The 17,232-nt window shown below is 47.0% G+C and overlaps 2 protein-coding genes across 2 annotated transcripts; both read left to right on the top strand.

The window, feature by feature from the left end:
- The first annotated feature begins 1,051 nt into the window (after window positions 1–1,051).
- Window positions 1,052–2,725, top strand: LOC135371685 (uncharacterized). Its single transcript, XM_064605663.1, has one exon. It carries the CDS (start codon window positions 1,052–1,054, stop codon window positions 2,723–2,725), a length of 1,674 nt encoding a protein of 557 aa, XP_064461733.1.
- Window positions 2,726–3,459: 734 nt separating this feature from the next.
- On the top strand, window positions 3,460–5,935 carry LOC135371684 (uncharacterized). Its single transcript, XM_064605662.1, has 2 exons — window positions 3,460–3,514; window positions 4,584–5,935. The coding sequence occupies exons 1-2, from the start codon at window positions 3,460–3,462 to the stop codon at window positions 5,933–5,935; spliced, it is 1,407 nt and encodes a 468-aa protein (XP_064461732.1).
- The last annotated feature ends 11,297 nt before the right edge of the window (window positions 5,936–17,232 follow it).

Here is a 17,232-nt window from a genome sequence, read left to right as displayed (position 1 = left end):
AATCATCACATGATGTAGTTCGCTTTAGAAAGCTGCTGAGCAAGGACGACAGATTCAACATATGGCAATGCTTACCACTGTGGCATGTGTGGCTGAGAAGACCTCTTGATCTGCAGCCACGCCTGAGATTATGTCTTCAGATGGCAGGACATCAACATCCGTGGCGCTCATGTCTTCCAGTTGGATGCAGTGCGTTTGCTTTCTTTGCTGGCCCCGCTTCTTGGACCTAAATTTGCATATTGTTTTCCCACGCACAGCAAGGCGCACAAATCTAACATCGTCACAGTTAAAATTTCTATTGATGCAAAGACATGTACTTACTTTTCGTATCGTGCGAGATCTAGGTCCGCTGTACTTTTAATTGCATAGACAGAGGGAAAGATTGACGGGACATAAGCCGGGTGGCGCTCAATATCGCTCTTGACCCCGCCGACAAAATGCACGCTGCAAACTCTTGAGCCTTTGTTCGGCTGCCATGGGCTGCCATCCTCATTGTATCATGTAACCGATTGTTTCGTTACAGCCAGGTTACCCAACAGCATATTCATGTATTTATACTACATGGTATGCGTACTTCTCTCGTCGAACGGCTTGTATCCAACGCTGCCTCCAATCGCGCTCGTAGGCCGAGACGGGAAGCGGTAGAACTTCAGCGTTGAATTTCTTCCTTGGTTGTTCGAGCAGCCCACAATACAGCAATATGAGTCACGTGAAGCGCCCACAGCGTTCACGCTCGTAACGCCAAAGCAAAATGCAGTTACTTGTGATTACAATGAACGCGCAATGGCAGGTACTCCGGGAGAATGGTCCGCGTTCAGTTCCCCTATGCGCATTTTCGCCAGATGGCGCGCTGCCGTCGCTCCGAAACAGTAGTGCGCGGAGCCTATTGGCGAGGCTGCAGTTTCGTGTGGAAAGACTGAATTCAGCAGCCAGTTTGCGTGGGAGTCATCGTTCCGAAGAAAGGCCTGTTGGCGACTCAACCTCATCCGGCCTGCACATCAGGTTGCCGAAGTTGAACCTAGTCCAATTCAACGAGCAACGAAAGGACTGGATGGCATTTTGGGAACAGTTTCGGCAGGTCATTCATGACAATGGGAGGCTTTCCGTTTGCGAGAAGTTCAGCTACTTGAGGTCAGCTCTCACTGGGAAAGCTGCGGCAGCAATATCTGGACTGCCACCTACAGAAAGGTGCTACAATGACGCACTTTTTGAAATTCTGAAAGGTCGTTACGGGAATGAAGCCCTGCAAACAGAGGACCACATGACGAGGCTCATGGGATTACAACCAGTCAGGTCCTACCAGGATGCAAAGGGTCTCAGGAAGCTCTATGATGAGCTGTCACCGCATATAAGAGCTCTGAAGGCATTAGGAGTCTCGGAGGAGTCGTTTTCGTCAATGTTGTACTCTCTAATGCTTCGCCTGATACCGCAAGGCATCGTTGTGGAATTCAACAGAAGGGTGCTGGAGGCAGAAAATGGATCTCCAGAGGAAGAGGGATCTCCAGAGGAGACGCCCAACGGACAAGGTGACAGAGAAAATCCAACGCCTTCCAGCGGGGAGCACGTCGCTAAGCTACGTAAATTCATCAAGTTCCTACGAGTGGAGGTAGAATGCTTGGAAAGAACGCTTACTGCTCAAGGAACAAGAAAAGATACAGGAGATGGATTTCCAAAAATGAAAGGCGCTCGAAAGCAGCGTACAAAGGGATCAGCGAGACTTTCGTCAGCAGCAGCACTGGTCAACACTACAGATCAGCTGTCGGATTGTTTCTTTTGCAAGTCACGGGATCACCGGACCACGGAGTACGACGCACGGATGTCACAGGATGACAAGCTTCGAAGGCTGCAGGAGACAGGGCGATGTTTCCGATGCACCTGGCCAAACCACGTATCGAGGAAATGTTGGAGGAAGGTGAAATGCGGTAAGTGGCAAGGAAGGCAAGCGGCTTCGGTGTGCAATCATCGTAGAGGAGATGAAGAGGTGATTCAAGACCGCGCAGCGGATGGAACAACTCAACTGAGTTTAGAGCTGTTGAACGAAGATTATGCTCCTACGACTGTTTTGCAGACCACAGTTGCTTGGTGCAAAGGGGAAAAGGAGCAACTGAAATGTAAGGTGATGTTCGACACCGGCAGTCAACGACCGTTCGTGACCAAGCAGATCGCCCAGACGCTCCACTGCAGGACGGTGGGAGAAGAGACTCTAAAAGTAGGAGTGTTTGGAGGGCAAGAGGAAGAGCGGCTATATAGACAGGTTCGACTGAAACTGCAAAGTCTGTACGACGAGAACGAGTACGACCTGGAAGTCCTGGTAATGGATACCATATGTACACAGCGGACACGAAGGCCGGGATCCGGAATCCTGGACCAGATGAAAGAGAGACAGCTAGCAGTTCAACATTTGACGTGCGCAGAAAGCCAAGGACAAGTGCAAGTTCTCATCGGCACAGACGTGTACTGGGATCTGATGACAGGAAAAGTGATCAGGTTAGGACGAGCACTGAGAGCAGTAGAGACGCGGCTGGGATGGACAGTGCACGGGGCTACTTCAGAAGCGGAAGGAGTCACGAGTCCAATCAAGCACTGGTTCTATGAGTTTCTGCTAATCAGGACCAGCAGGATAACTACGTGCAGAAGTTTTGGCAACTGGAAGCAATTGGAGTCGCACCAGAAACCGAAAACAGTGAAAGCGATAGAGTACTGCGGCGGTTCGGCGAAACGGTGACTTTGCACGACGGACGCTATGAGGTATCGCTCTCATACAAAGCCGTAGGGAACTTGGACAGCAACGAAGAGATTGCGCTGAAGAGGCTGGGCCAACTAACCAGAAGACTGTCAAAAAACGAAGAACTTATGAACAGATATGATGAAACCATACGCATGTAAGTCAAAATAACATGGCTGAGAGAGTACTGGCGAAGAACGAGGAGGTCGTCTACTATATGCCTCACCAGGCGGTACTGCGAGAGACGAGTAGCACTACCAAATTGAGAGTGGTGTTCGACTGCTCGTCAAGTAATGGAAACACGAAGTCCCTCAACGACTGTTTGGAAGTCAGGCCTAATTTAAACCCGGATGTATAGTGGAGCTAATGATCAACTTCCGAATCAATAAGGTGGCTTTAGTAGCGGATGTGGAGAAAGCCTTTCTACAAACACAAGTGAAAGAGGACGATAGGGATGCTCTTCGCTATCTCTGGTATGAAGGAAAGCCACGAAAAGGAAGCCCACTACCGAAAATAGAACATTGGAGAACGACAAGGGTATCCTTCGGCACAACGGCGAGTCCCTTCCTGCTGGCGGCGACGTTACGACATCATTTTAAGGTCATAGAACAAGAATACCCTGATACCACAAAAATGCTGGGAAAGCACATGTACGTGGATGATCTGGGGCGAATGATGCAAAAGAAACAATCAAGATTGCGAAAGACTCAACAGAGATCCCACAACGTGCGAACATGAAGTTGCACGAGTGGGCATCAAATGATAAAAGCATGCTGGAGTTCCTGAGAGGTGAGACTGAGGAAAGGAAAATAGGTGACAGCGACGAGACCCAGAAAGTGTTGGGGTTCTCGTGGGTGCCAGAAACAAACATGTTGACGTTTACTGTGGATGGAGTTTGGAACATGTACCAGGCGACTGGGGCCACCAAACGACTTGTGCTACGAATTACAGCACGGATATTTGATCCACTGGGGAAGTTGGCACCGTTTACTATCCGTTGAAAGGCAATATTTTAAGAACTGTAGAAGCTAAAGGTCGGATGGGACGACGCTTTGCCTGCGCAGTCGCAAGTATCCTGGAGCCAGTGGGGTTCTGAACTGTTTCATCTTCAAGAGGTTCAATTATTACCAAGGCATTATGGAGTGAATGGGGTCGCCGGCGTCAGACTCATCGAAATACACATATTTTGCGACGCCAGCCCGACCGCATATGGGGCAGTGGCATACACAGTCATGGAAGACAAGTCTGGGACGAGAAGCAGTGCGTTTCTCATCGCAAAAACAAGACTCGCTCCTCTAAAGGCGCAGACGATACCTCGACTTGAGCTGATGGCTTGTCTCGTCGGAGGAAGGTTGTCCGCGTACCTGAAAGCAACGTTTGAAGCATGTCCCACACAAATTCATTTCTGGACGGACTCAAAGATTGCGCTCTGTTGGATACAAGGGGACGCCAACCGCTGGAAGCAGTTCGTTCAAAACAGAGTGAGGGAAATTCAAGAAATCACAAACTCCGCGGAATGAAGATACTGCAACACAAAGGATAACCCGGCGGATATGCTGACCAGAGGCATCACTGCAGACAAATTGATTGATAGCCAGCGGTGGTGGACGGGACGAAACGGGATTTCGTGCGACCAACGCCAATGGTCTACGTCGTGCATGGACAGTGAAAATTTCGGGAAGGTAGAGCTGAAAGAAAAGGTCTCACGAGACGTGATTCAGACGCTAACCGCAACAGTTGGGGAAATCGTCGACATGAAGAGGTACAGCCCAGCAAAGAAGCTACATCATGTGATAGCCTGGGTCTTGCGATTCATAGCCAAGCTGAAAAAACGGAGTGAGGAAAGTGAATCTCTTAGCTCACAAGAGGTACGAGAAGCCGAAAATTATTGTCCTGAAGATCGTGCAACAGAACGCGTTTCATGCAGAAATAGCAGTGGTTCAGAGCCAAAGACCGTCGCCTGCGAAATCGCCCCTACAAGGGTACAGTCTGTTTTTGGACGGCGAAGGGATCCTCAGGATGACTGGCACACTACAAGAAAGCGACCTACCCTTCGCTCAAAAGCATCGTGTTGTGCTACCAAAGCAGGACCCTTACTCTGAATCTATCATCAGGAACTGCCATTTGGATGTGTTACACGGCGGTATGCGAGATACCCTAGTACAAGTGCGAGAGAAGTACTGGATAGTACGTGCTAGGCAAGCTGACAAGAAGATTATAAGAAGTTGCGTCGTATGTCAACGCTACAATGCGCAGGCTTCAAGACAAACCCCAGCGCCGCTGCCAGCGTCAAGGGTATCGCAGTCGGAGCCGTTTACAGTTACTGGACTTGACTTCGCAGGATCACTGATCGTGAGGACGATCCGATCAACGAGGCAGATATACTTCGTGATATTCGTATGCGCAACAACGAGGGCGGTACACCTGGAAGTAGTGCAGGATATGGCCACGCCAACATTTTTGCTGGCTTTCCGAAGATTTGTTGCACGACGTGGAATACCGAGCAAGGTGTACAGCGACAATGCGTATACTTTCCCAAAGAGCAACAAAGAGTTGAAGAAATTGTGGAAAACTATAACTGCAGATGGTGTCGAGGAGAAGATCACTGACTGGGCAATTGATTGGCGATACAATGTTCCGTACGCTCCCTGGTGGGGCGGATTTTATGAGCGACTCATCAGATCCGTCAAGGTGGCATTGAAAAAGACCATCGGCGCAAGGTGCCTGAACGAGACAGAGCTCACCACTATCGTTACCGAGATAGAAGCTGTCATAAACTCGCGGCCCCTCACTTTTGTTTATGACGATCAAGAGATCCGCCCACTGTTTCCTGCAGCGTTCCTTACTGGAAAGAGACTAACGATACTACCAGCTTCTAACACAGGCGACATGCCGGAAAGCTCAGCCGACACCATACAACGTTGCTGGAGGCAACGAGCGGAAAGCTTACGTACTGTCTGGGGGAAATGGTCACGGGAGTACCTTACAGAACTGAGGAATCTTTGGAGCAAACGTCGTGGTAGAGCATTACAAGAGGGCGACTTGGTCATCGTACGCGAAGACTGCAGGCCGAGGCAAAGGTGGACAACAGGAAGGATTTCGCGATGCCTGCCAGGAAGGGACCAGAAATCACGGGCATTCGAAGTTAAGCTGCCCAACGGGTCAACTATCGTCCGATGTGACGAACTTTTGTATAAACTTGAAGTGTGAAGAAATGACATTTCTTCTGGGGGCAGTGTGTAGGAACTGTGCGAAGGAAGACGACGAGGAGAGACAACGAGAGGAGAACGAAGTTTGGGTTTGCGGTTTTTTGGGGGCTTTGGAGTTCGTGGAGGTCGGTCACGCGGTGGATCCGTTCCGAAATAAATAGGTGTTACTTTGGCCAGAAGTCTCTCTATTAAGGTCCGGAGCAAGAATTTTCTACATCTAGCATGTCCATACACTTAATTGACGGAACACCTCTTTGCTTTCATGTTAGCATCGACGGCGAGTCACACTGTACCTAATCTTCCCCATGATTTTCCCCTAGAGGAGATGCTGGAGTCTCGTAGTGGGGGGAGGGGGTGTAACGCCCATATCCGCCGCTTTGCTGGCTTTTTCCACCTTCAAGGGGAACGGGCCTTGTGCCAACATTCCTCTGGACAGTCTGACGCAAAACTCAAGGTAAGCATTAAACTACACAGCCGCTAGTAAGATTCGAACCCACCACCTCCTAATCTTCCTCACAACGTTGGGTACCAACGATCGAACGCATTTACCCACTCAGCCATTTACCTTTTACCCCTTTTTACGCTTTTACCCCTACATCACCCCCCCCCCCCCACCACCCACCCATGCCGCTGGTCGCTCAGTGCGTGCACAGCGGGTCTCATGTGATGTCATCCACGTCGTCTGGCAACACGAACGCCGCGGAGTTCCAACAGTACAAATCACTGGTTAATAAAAAATGTACGAAGCTCCTTTTTACCGTATCCGATTACAATGTTTCCACATTTGGAATACCTATTTAGGAGCTCCGGGAGAGTAAAAGAAAGGGCGTGTTTGCCGTAATTTATGCGGCAAAATTGAATATTCCATTCATCGGTTCCACGGAGGCAAATGGAAGAATTGAGCAATTCTAGCACTGACGTTGTCTGTAGAAATTCCATATAAGTTACATATCCAAACCTGTACGCAGACAGTAGTCTGCAAGTGTACATATTGTGTATCTTAATTATACCCAGAGCTTCAAACAGGCCATGGGTTGTCTGTAAGTACGGCGTATTAGTTACGTGACGGACGACTTTTTTTTGTAACAGTAAAAGTTTTTCGAAATTACATTGAGTTGTTGTTCCCCAAACCAAAAGGCAATAATTAAGCTGAGAATGGAATAGACCGAAGTAAGTTTGTTTATTTAACTTTGTTAGGAAGAAAAGCGCGACACCGTACCATTACAGCAACGACCTTTGATAACTGTGATGCAAGATGGTTATTGTGGGCATCCCATGTCATGTTCTCGGTAAAATAAACACCTAGAACCTTAAATGAGTGAACGATCTCAATGGGGGTACCATTTAGTGTAAGGCATGAGTTTGTATGAATATTTTTATGTCTGCTACGAAATATAATTGCCTTAGTTTTGCTACAACTGATTTTTAGTTTATTCGCATGGCTCCAAATGGCTAGCTCTCTGAGCACAGTGTTTGCCTCGGAGACTACCTCATCCGCGTCCGTGGAACCAAATAGTAGGGTCGTGTCGTCGGCATAAATGACACATGATGGATTTTGACTAATCTTTGTTACATCATTTATAAAACTACTGAACAATAAAGGGCCCAATATACTACGTTGTGATACACCAAAGCAAACTTTCATGGGACTCGATAAGTTGCCATTAATTTGTACAACCTGATACCATAGGTCGGCGAATTCATTCATGATGGCCTTCACCGACTTCATTCACCATCACCTCATAGAGAATGATGTGAAGTTGAATGAACGGCATGATGTCAAGTGAAGTTGAAGTTGAAGTTGAATGAAGGGCTATGATGTGATGTGAGGTTGATGTTGAAGTTGAATGAAGGGCTATGATGGGATTTGAAGTTGAAGTCCGCGTGATGGGTTTTGAAGTTGAAGTCCGCGTGATGGGATTTGAAGTTGATGTCCGCGTGATGGGTTTTGAAGTTGAAGTCCGCGTGATGGGTTTTGAAGTTGAAGTCCGCGTGATGGGATTTGAAGTTGAAGTCCGCGGGATGGGTTTTGAAGTGGAAGTCAGTGTGGTGGGATTTGAAGTTGAAGTCCGCGTGATTGGTTTTGAAGTTGAAGTCAGCGTGTGTGGGTTTGGAAGTCGAAGTCCGTGTGTTGGGTTTTGAAGTCAGCGCGATGGTTTTTAAGGGGAAGTCAGCGGGATTGGTTTTGAAGCTGAAGTCTGCGCGATGGATTTTGAAGATGACGGATAGGTTTCGAAGTCCTCATAATAGGTTTTGAAGCCGACAATGTTTAGTCGATGTCTGACGTTCACGTGTCGTGACTGTTACTTGTGCGAACGCATGCGGAGTGGATGGCAAATGTGTATTGGAGTGCACCGAGCGCACGTAAACGCTTCGCGTTTCGTGTCTGGTGTGGGCGTATGGGCCTGACACTGCAGATGCCTGGCGGACCTCCTCCCCCCCCCCCCCTTGTTGTGTATCGGCGGTCGCAGGGAGGGAAGTGTTTGGAACGCGTTACTCTCTGGTGTAGTGGGGCGCGGAGGGCAATGTCATGTAGCCGGAGGTAACTGTATGTTGCGAATGTGAGCGGTAGATTAGATCGAGATGCGATTTTGCCTTCTGCGGTCGCGCGGTCTGCACGTTGCGGTTGTTCTGTTTGACTGATTTGCTCGCCTACAGCTATAATGTGCGTGTATATGTATATTGGATGGGTTTGGATTTGAGCCTCCGCCTTAGGTCGCGTACGCGCGTTTTACTAGACGACAGTAGATTGCTGTCGTGCTGACGAAGTGTGTTTTATTAGGCTTATTTTGTGTCTTCTTAGATTGCTTATTTTCCTTTGTGTGATTGGGATCCAAATTGGACAAGATCGGGCTGGCATTGTTTTCGTGGACGTCTTTTATTTTAAATGTAATACACAGAGGTCACTATAGGTCTCTTATTTATCTGAGGTGCATAGGTCATGTTCTGGGGAATTATGTGTTCGGCATGCATGTAGTATTCATCGGACACAAGTGTTCCATCAGAGCACGCAGCTGCTATTTCTTAGATATTCAACGTCAATAAAGTACATTTCAGCAGAGGCGGGGAAGTTAGTTACCACCCAAAAGTTGCTAGTTACGAGTTACGTCATTAAGCTAAATATGTAATGAAGTTACAACCTTCAAGTTATCAAAATGAAATTAAGTGAGAAATGAAAGTTCTTGCAACCATGCCGAAATTAAGTTCGGAGCGGAGTTCCGAATATACCTTGTCAATTGGGCACAAAGTGAGAATTGGAATTCCAAGTTCTGCGAGTTCCCATTTTCAGCGCACATTTCATAGAACGTTGCCAGTGGCCTTATCACCTTCCCCGTAAACAAAAAAATGCACTCCACGCTCTGCTGCGACCTAACTCAGAAGCACGTCGGAATTGCGTTTGCGTACATCCAGTACATCGCGCTGCAACAAGGCGGAGCAGACAGGCTGCTGGCGCCGCGCACGTGCAAGAGGCGGGGTCACTGTCGTCGGATTTTTCAGCAGCAAAATAAAAAGAAAGGAGCCCGCGTTGTGCGTTCTGCCTGCTTGGACGTGAAGCGAAATAGAAATTTCTAACTTTGCTCATGATACTTTTGCGAAGTTACCTCAAAAAGTGACTAACACTACAGTCAAGTGATTATAATGCGAGGTTGTTTCAAACATCAAATAAAAACAGGTAAGAGTGGGAATTGTTGTGTCGTGGGAAATGTGTCAACACATATTTATTTAGAGATTGTGAGAGAGGAAAAGAAACTGTTTCACGGACTGTAAGTTGGTGGTCTTCCGGGCTCCTAGCAGTCTTCACTTCAATTTGCGCCTCACATTCTGTATGTATTACATGTGTCCAAACGCTTCGGTCGTTAAGAATTCACTTAGTGTTCGTCCGTATATACCCTCCTCGGAGGAAAAAGAATACAATGGGTTACACTTTTCCGAGGACAGATTCTCAGTTTTTGGTGTCAGTGATTTATCCAGACCATGATACACCCCTGTGACACCCCCCCCTCCCCCCCACACACACACCAAAGAAAAAAGTTTGACGACACCCCCTGCAAAAAAAAGGGGCTTGCCGTTTCAGCTGTAATGACCTGTCGGTAATTATACGTGTAAAGCTGTTATCACGTAGCTGTAATAATGACCACGCCCCCTGCTTGGGATTCCGGATAAACCACTGCAGTGGTGTATTGCATGAAAGAATTAGAGTAAAAACATATGTCCAGCGAACATATGTACAGGCCGCTGAATTCGTTCATGACGGCTATTTCCAGTGTCAGTAAGCATCATATCACAAGAACCCATGTAATACTGAGTGGCTGGCCACGATGTATTCCGATGCCGAAGCTAATACCCCCGCGTCACGAGTGAAAAATGGCACGGCGGAAAAGCCAGACGAACGAAGCCACATCATCGTGCAATGTACCGGCAGAGACGGCGATCGTACAAAGTCATATGAACGTTCTATGTGCCGGCAGGCAAGGATATCGTACGAAGCCACATGAACCTGCAATGTGCTATGCGCTCACTTAGCTGTCAACAACGGGCGCAACATTGTGCAACAACCCTACCGCGTAAGCAACACACCTCCCGCCGCCGTTCACATGCGAGAGCGGAGGTCAAACGTGGCATCCCTCCCTTTCCTCCTTCATTGGTAAACCCTGCTTCCAAGTCCAACCGAGAGCAGGCTGACCGCACCCTCCAAACAGCATACCCTCCTTCGCTTACGCTTTTGCTGCCACTACCAGGAAACCCACACAAACACAGGCGAGCAGGACGCTAGCGTCGTAATCCTGCAGCCGGCAACACCCCACGTAGGCCTTTGTCGGAGTTCAACTTCAAAAACCCCATCACCGACTTTAGCACCCATCATAGGAATTCAACTTCAAAACCCCATCACAAACTTCAACTTCAAAATCCATCACAAACTTCAGAACCCATCATAGGAATTCAACTTCAAAGCCCCATCTCAAACTTCAACTTCAAAATCCATCACCGACTTCAGAACCCATCATAGGAATTCAACTTCAAAACCCCGTCACAGACTTCAACTTCAAAATCCATCACCGACTTCAGAACCCATCATAGGAATTCAACTTCAAAACCACATCACAGACCAACTTCAAAGTCCATCACTGACTTCAGAACCCATCATAGGAATTCAACTTCAAAACCGCGATTGGATCTGAAGTTGAATTCTGATGATGGGTTCTGAAGTTGAATGATGGGTTATGATGTGATGGATTCTGAAGTTGAAGTTGAATGATGTGATGTGATGTGATGGGCTCTGGAGTTGAAGTTGAATGATGGGTGATGATGTGATGAATTCTGAAGTTGAAGTTGAATGATGGGTCATGAAGTGATGAATTCTGAGGTTGAAGTTGAGTTACGGGCTCGTGATGTGATGGTTTATGACGGTGATGTGATGTGATGGGCTTTGCGGAAAACTGACCATGATGTGATGTTGAATGAATTCTTAGCAAAATGCCGACCTATGCCTGATACCTGGTTACCAGATATGATGCGAGGAAGGAAAGACAAACACCTCGAAACCCATAATATTCAAGCTTATATAATAAAATACTGGGGCATAAGGACTCGAAAGCCTTTGGAAGGTCTATATATACGGCAAGTGTAAACAGCTTATTTTCCAAATTACGAATTATAGCTTCTTTCATCACAAGTAGTCATGATGGATCATACTATTCTACTTCGCAAACTTCATATGACTGGTCTCGGAAACGCCCTCATGTCTTTCTTCCTTTCGTTTCTGAGTAACAGATGCTGTCTCGAAAAGGTGCACGGTGCCTTTTCTTCTCCTTACTTTCCCCCTTCAGTTCCTCGGCGTTCGCGGTTTCTTTGCACTGCGCTCGCTTTGGAAACTGCTATTCGCGTTTTGCATGACCTGTAGGTGGTGCATCTAAACTCAATCTAAAACGATTTGGCGAAAAACGCGAATACACCAAACAACGTCAACTATACTACACAGTTGGATGCAATGTGATTGATAGAAACTCGTATTGGGTAAAATTTTACCGTGTTCCGTGGAAAAGAAGCGAGCCGCTACGCGGGTCCAACTCCTTCTCTACGTGGCATGGTTACATCGTATTTCTTCACGTCATTTATCTGTGATTAGCCAGCCATGCTGTTTCATAGCTTTGGGAAACTAACAATCATTTCGTTTGTAATGCGAGGTGTGACGAGCAGAGGCATCCTGCCTAAATCCCTTGCTCTTCCTCAATAAGCTCTCATTCGTCTCAGTATAAGCAACAGTTTCGAGACAACTTTCACGCATATTCTTGGCATACCCCTTTTCATTCGTTTTGCCCTCTTTTTTTCTTTTTCCATAGAATATCAAGTTCACATTTCTTTTGACTGACTTATGCTTTGTTTCTTGGACTAAGCACATATTCCCCCTCCCTAATGTCTGTTGCGGATGCATGGTACATAACATAAAGCAACAAACATAACATAACAAACATAAAACAAGAAGTTAGAGTCGATTCACACGATGCAAGTGTTTGCTGAAACTCGGTTCCCGCAACAGATGCGCGCAACCCAAGTTGCACAACATAGGTCCCTTTCACAGATTTCAGGGAAAAAGATCCAAAGGGAAAGAAGATCCACTAATGGATCTTTTTTCCCTATGGATCTTTTTTGCCGCATAGATCTTCTTTCTCGTTGGGATCTTCTTTCCCCATGGATGTTTCTTCCGTATGGATCTTCTTTGCGTTGTACAGTTGCAGTTCGTATTGCGACATGGCTCCTTGCGTACATTTTTTCCTCCTAAAAAGCAATGTGGTACCTATCCACGGCATGGTTTACATTCGCCCCTGCAGCGCATCAGCTACGAGCTCTTCAAGCCCTCATCACATTTTTAGCAGCAACAGGGCTCCTGCGTGAGCTCGGAATATTCACCATCATTCACCATCTTCTCCCCCTCAAGCAATCGGATGGGCTGCCGCCTGAGCACGAAACATCCCACTACATCATCATCACTTAAGCATTCGTTGTTTTTGTTGTTGCTTACTGCTGTATTTCATGAATTCTTCACAATCAATATTTTTAGAATAAGCAAATAATAAGAAATAATAATATTCTTAACATGTAAACTGCAAGGAAGATTTTATTAAAAAATCTGTCGCTAATACCGCCAACGAGCCATCTGCATGTTCCCTGTCCGAATGACAATCCGTCAGGTCAGTCGGAGCGATTCCGATCACGCGGTACTCCTCCTGGTACTTCGAGAGCTTCTGGATCAAAAATGCTATCATGAAAGACATATGGGGTCAATTCAAGAATACCGGGCCTCGAACCTCGTACATGGTAGAAGGCTGACACAATGGCCTACTGAGTCGAATCGACTGGCGGCAGCCCAGTTTGGCAGAGCTGTTGCAGTGGCTTCGAACCTCACTGTATGCCACTCAGAATCGAATGCAGGCTCTGAGGCTTGATCCCCTCGTCATAGGAAGACCACAATGTCCAAGCGTGCTTCGGAAGAACAGACTGTTGCTTTCCGAGATGGACAGATTACCAAAGTATGTAACGGAGCACGTCCCCACGTTACCTGATGTTGTGAACCACTTGGAGTCAATTATTGATATCGGCGTGCTCCCTGAAAGTTAGGCGTATTTTGAAATGACTTTGTGACTGTCGGAATTCAGTGACACATTCCTGCAAATAAAAACGAGAGACCGCTCAATTCGTATCCGAATAGTGGGGTAGTTTCATTTTAAATCGAACAACGTATGAAAGTCGTATTTTTTAATTCGCCCAGAAAAAATATATGTTAGAGGACAGTTCAAACGACGCAAATCGCGCCACGTGCGATGCTCGTGCGTGTAGTAGTTTCCGCGTAGGAGAGGGGGAAAGCCGGAGGCTGCTTGGGCGCGCTTTCTTCTGGACCGACTTTGACGGGATCTAGCACCGCTGACTTTATGCCTAGGAACTGGAGGATTTTTGTGATTATAGGCTGCACAATAGACACTGTCGACAGCCACCCACAGAACTCTGACAGCCGCAGATTTTCTGTTAAAAAATGCCAAACTTGGCGTAAACGTTCAAAAAGGTCAAACTTTGTTACCAATTTTCTTCATGACGGAGCGTCTGAGAACATCGAGCTTAGCGCCATTCGATAGGACGTTGAAAGAGCTTTCGTGCTGTGTAAAATTCATTTTCTCAGCCCAGTTGTTTATGCGTTATTAGCTTGAGAATCACACATGGTAGGCGAAAATTGCCAATGTTGCATCTCAATTTTCTCAAAAATGCCATCTTCGATTTCCTTGATTATTTTTCAAAAGGTGCCGTCATGTCTCTACTTTAGAGACGCGCAGCGATTTTTTTGTCAAGCAGCGTGCACGAGGCTGCGGCCTTGCGCGCTCCACCCACGAGGACGCGACCTTCAACCTCTTCTTTGCTACATGTGTCCCGCTGAGGGAGAAATCAATGACCACACTGCGTGAGTCCTGTTGGTCCCCGGAGCATCACTTTACGTTTACCCAATGGTCGCTCAGTTCCGTCAGGCTCATTCAAACCGTGGGAGAGTACATGAGTTGCCTGTGCGCCCTTGAGGAGAAGCCCCAGTTCGACGAACATACCGACAAAGCAGTGAGAAGAAACGAAGCGCCTCGTAGAAATCTTTATCCACTGGTAACATCTTAGCTTTTGTTTCAGGTTGCCGCCAGTCCCCAGGCAGTGTGAAAGGCATATCCTTTTCATTGGTAAAAGAACGAAAACCGAAAGTTTCGAAAAACGTAAAATGTGCCTATTGCGAGACCCCTGCAGGTGGTGGCTGCCACTATTGGATTAGCATCATCCGATAGCTTTAGACATGACCTTTCACATGATATAAAGTGACTGGGTTCAAGCGCATTCTTTGTCCGCCTAATATCGCAAAACCACGAGTGGTACGCGAAAATTTTGCATGTTCGATCTTAATTATTTCTAAAAAGCCGGAATATTTTTCACGATTTATTCCACAGGGGCAGAATTATGCCGGTACTTTGCGCTGCTGGTAAAGTACCTTTTCTCTTTTTGATTGAGACGTAGGTCTACCTTTCCGCGGAGCGATTTTTCCACACAAACGCGCTCTTCGTATGTTTACGAGCGCGTTTTGCTTCGTAGTCTTTGCTTTGTAATTTAATGCCCAGATGTTGCATTATGTACTTATTTTGCACTTATGGTACGTATGTTTATTTTTTCCTTTGGAGACGCAGGGCAATACTTTCGTGGACGACTTGAACTTGCTATTACGCACTTTCATGGGAGTCGCACGCACGACGTGTGCGTATACGCACGTGCGCATATTCACTATTCTCCCGCACATGTGCTTGAGGCAATACACGCTATGCACGCTATGAGGCTGTCGTGCGAGTTAATATTAAGAAGGCAGAACTACGGCCACAGGGGACAGAAAGTTACAACATCTGAGAATACAAACTTGTGGTCGCGTGGTTGCAGTCGCCTCTTAGCTTGGGCGCAATAAGTGATAGTTCCGAAGGTGTGCATGCTCTCTTTAATTAGTTTTATGCTCCGTAGCGTTATTTCGGAACCACGACGAGTGGTACAAAACCCGTAAGACCGCTGTGATGACAGTTGCTGGTCTCAAGTATAACACGTCCGCCCTCACCGAGATGTGCTAGTGTCACCGTGGGAATCAAAATTTCGGACAGAACAACGCACAACTAAAATCCCTCGTTTCCGGTAGCCGTAGGTACCTTAAACCCTCGGTGTGGTCTTCAGTAGTCCTTCTGGCATCCATGCGCTTGAACCCATTCACTTTATATCATGTGAAAGGACATGTGTAAAGCTATCGGATGATGCTAATCCAATGGTGGCAGCCACCACCTGCAGGGGTCTCGCAATGGGCACATTTTACGTTTTTCGAAACTTCCGTTTTTCGTTCTTTTACCAATGAAAAGGATGTGACTTTCACACTTTCTGGGGGACTGGCGGCAACCTGAAACAAAAGCTAAGATGTTACCAGTGGATAAAGATCTCTACGAAGCGCTTCGATTCTTCTCACTGCTTTGTCGGCATGTTCGTCGAACTGGGGCTTCTCGTCAAGGGCGCACAGGCAACTCATGTACTCTCCCACGGTTTGAATGAGCCTGACGGAACTGGGAGGTCATTGGGTAAACGTAAAGTGATGCTCTGGGGACACTACAACAAGCTCACGCAGTGTGGTCATTGATTTCTCCGTCAGCGGGACACTTGTAGCAAAGAAGAGGTTGAAGGTCTCGTGCTCGTGGGTTGGGCGCGCAAGGCCGCAGCCTCGTGCGCCTTGCCTGACAAAAAAAATCGCTGCGCGTCTCTCAGGCAAAAATAAAAGATTATCTCACTTGGCGTCTAAAGTAGAGACATGACGCCACCTTTTGAAAAATAATCAAGGAAATCGAAGATGGCATTTTTGAGAAAATTGAGATGCAACATTGGCAATTTTCGCCTACCATGTGTGATTCTCAAGCTAATAACGCATAAACAACTGGGCTGAGAAAACTGAGCTCTATACAGCACGAAGCTCTTTCAATGTCCTATCGAATGGCACTAAGCTTGATGTTCTCAGAGATTCCGTCATGAAGCAAATTGGTAACAAAGTTTGGCCTTTTTGAACGTTTACGCCAAGTTTGGCATTTTTTAACAGAAAATCTGTGGCTCTCAGAGTTCTGTGGGTGACCGTCGACAGTGTCTATGGTGCAGCCTATAATCACAAAAAACCTCCAGTTCGTAGACATAAAATTAGCGGTGCTAGATCCCGTCAAAGTCGGTCCCGAAGAAAGAGCGCCCAAGCAGCCTCCGGCTTTCCCCCTCTCCTACGCGGAAACTACTACACGCACGAGCATCGCACGTGGCGCGATTTGCGTCGTTTGAACTGTCCTCTAACATATATTTTTTCTGGGCGAATTAAAAATACGACTTTCACACGTTGTTCGATTTAAAATGAAACTACCCAGTGGTGATTCACATCGGAGCATTCTCTTCTCTTAGGATGACGAAGTTGCACTACTATTGCAAGTACTATTGCAAAACTCTTATGTGCGTGGCTCCACATTTTTGCGAATCTGACAGAAGGCATATATGCCGTACGGCCTGACATTTTTTGTTATATAGTTTTCAGCAGCATCGGAGGGGAGCATAGAGGGGATAAGGTTATATATTTCACCAGTAACTCGGGTGTAGTCGGGATGAGCTGAATCTGATTCAACCCAGTTCTGGTGGAATAGACTCAGACAAAGAACATTCCGCAGTGTCTTTGTTTGGCGTGGCGGTTTGGTGTGTTGGACAGGTCGAGCCGTGGTAGTTGTGACT

Source organism: Ornithodoros turicata, unplaced genomic scaffold (assembly GCF_037126465.1).
Source record: "Ornithodoros turicata isolate Travis unplaced genomic scaffold, ASM3712646v1 Chromosome12, whole genome shotgun sequence".
In the NCBI taxonomy this organism is placed as follows: Eukaryota; Metazoa; Arthropoda; class Arachnida; order Ixodida; family Argasidae; genus Ornithodoros; species Ornithodoros turicata.
This window is presented reverse-complemented; position numbering and strand designations above follow the sequence as displayed.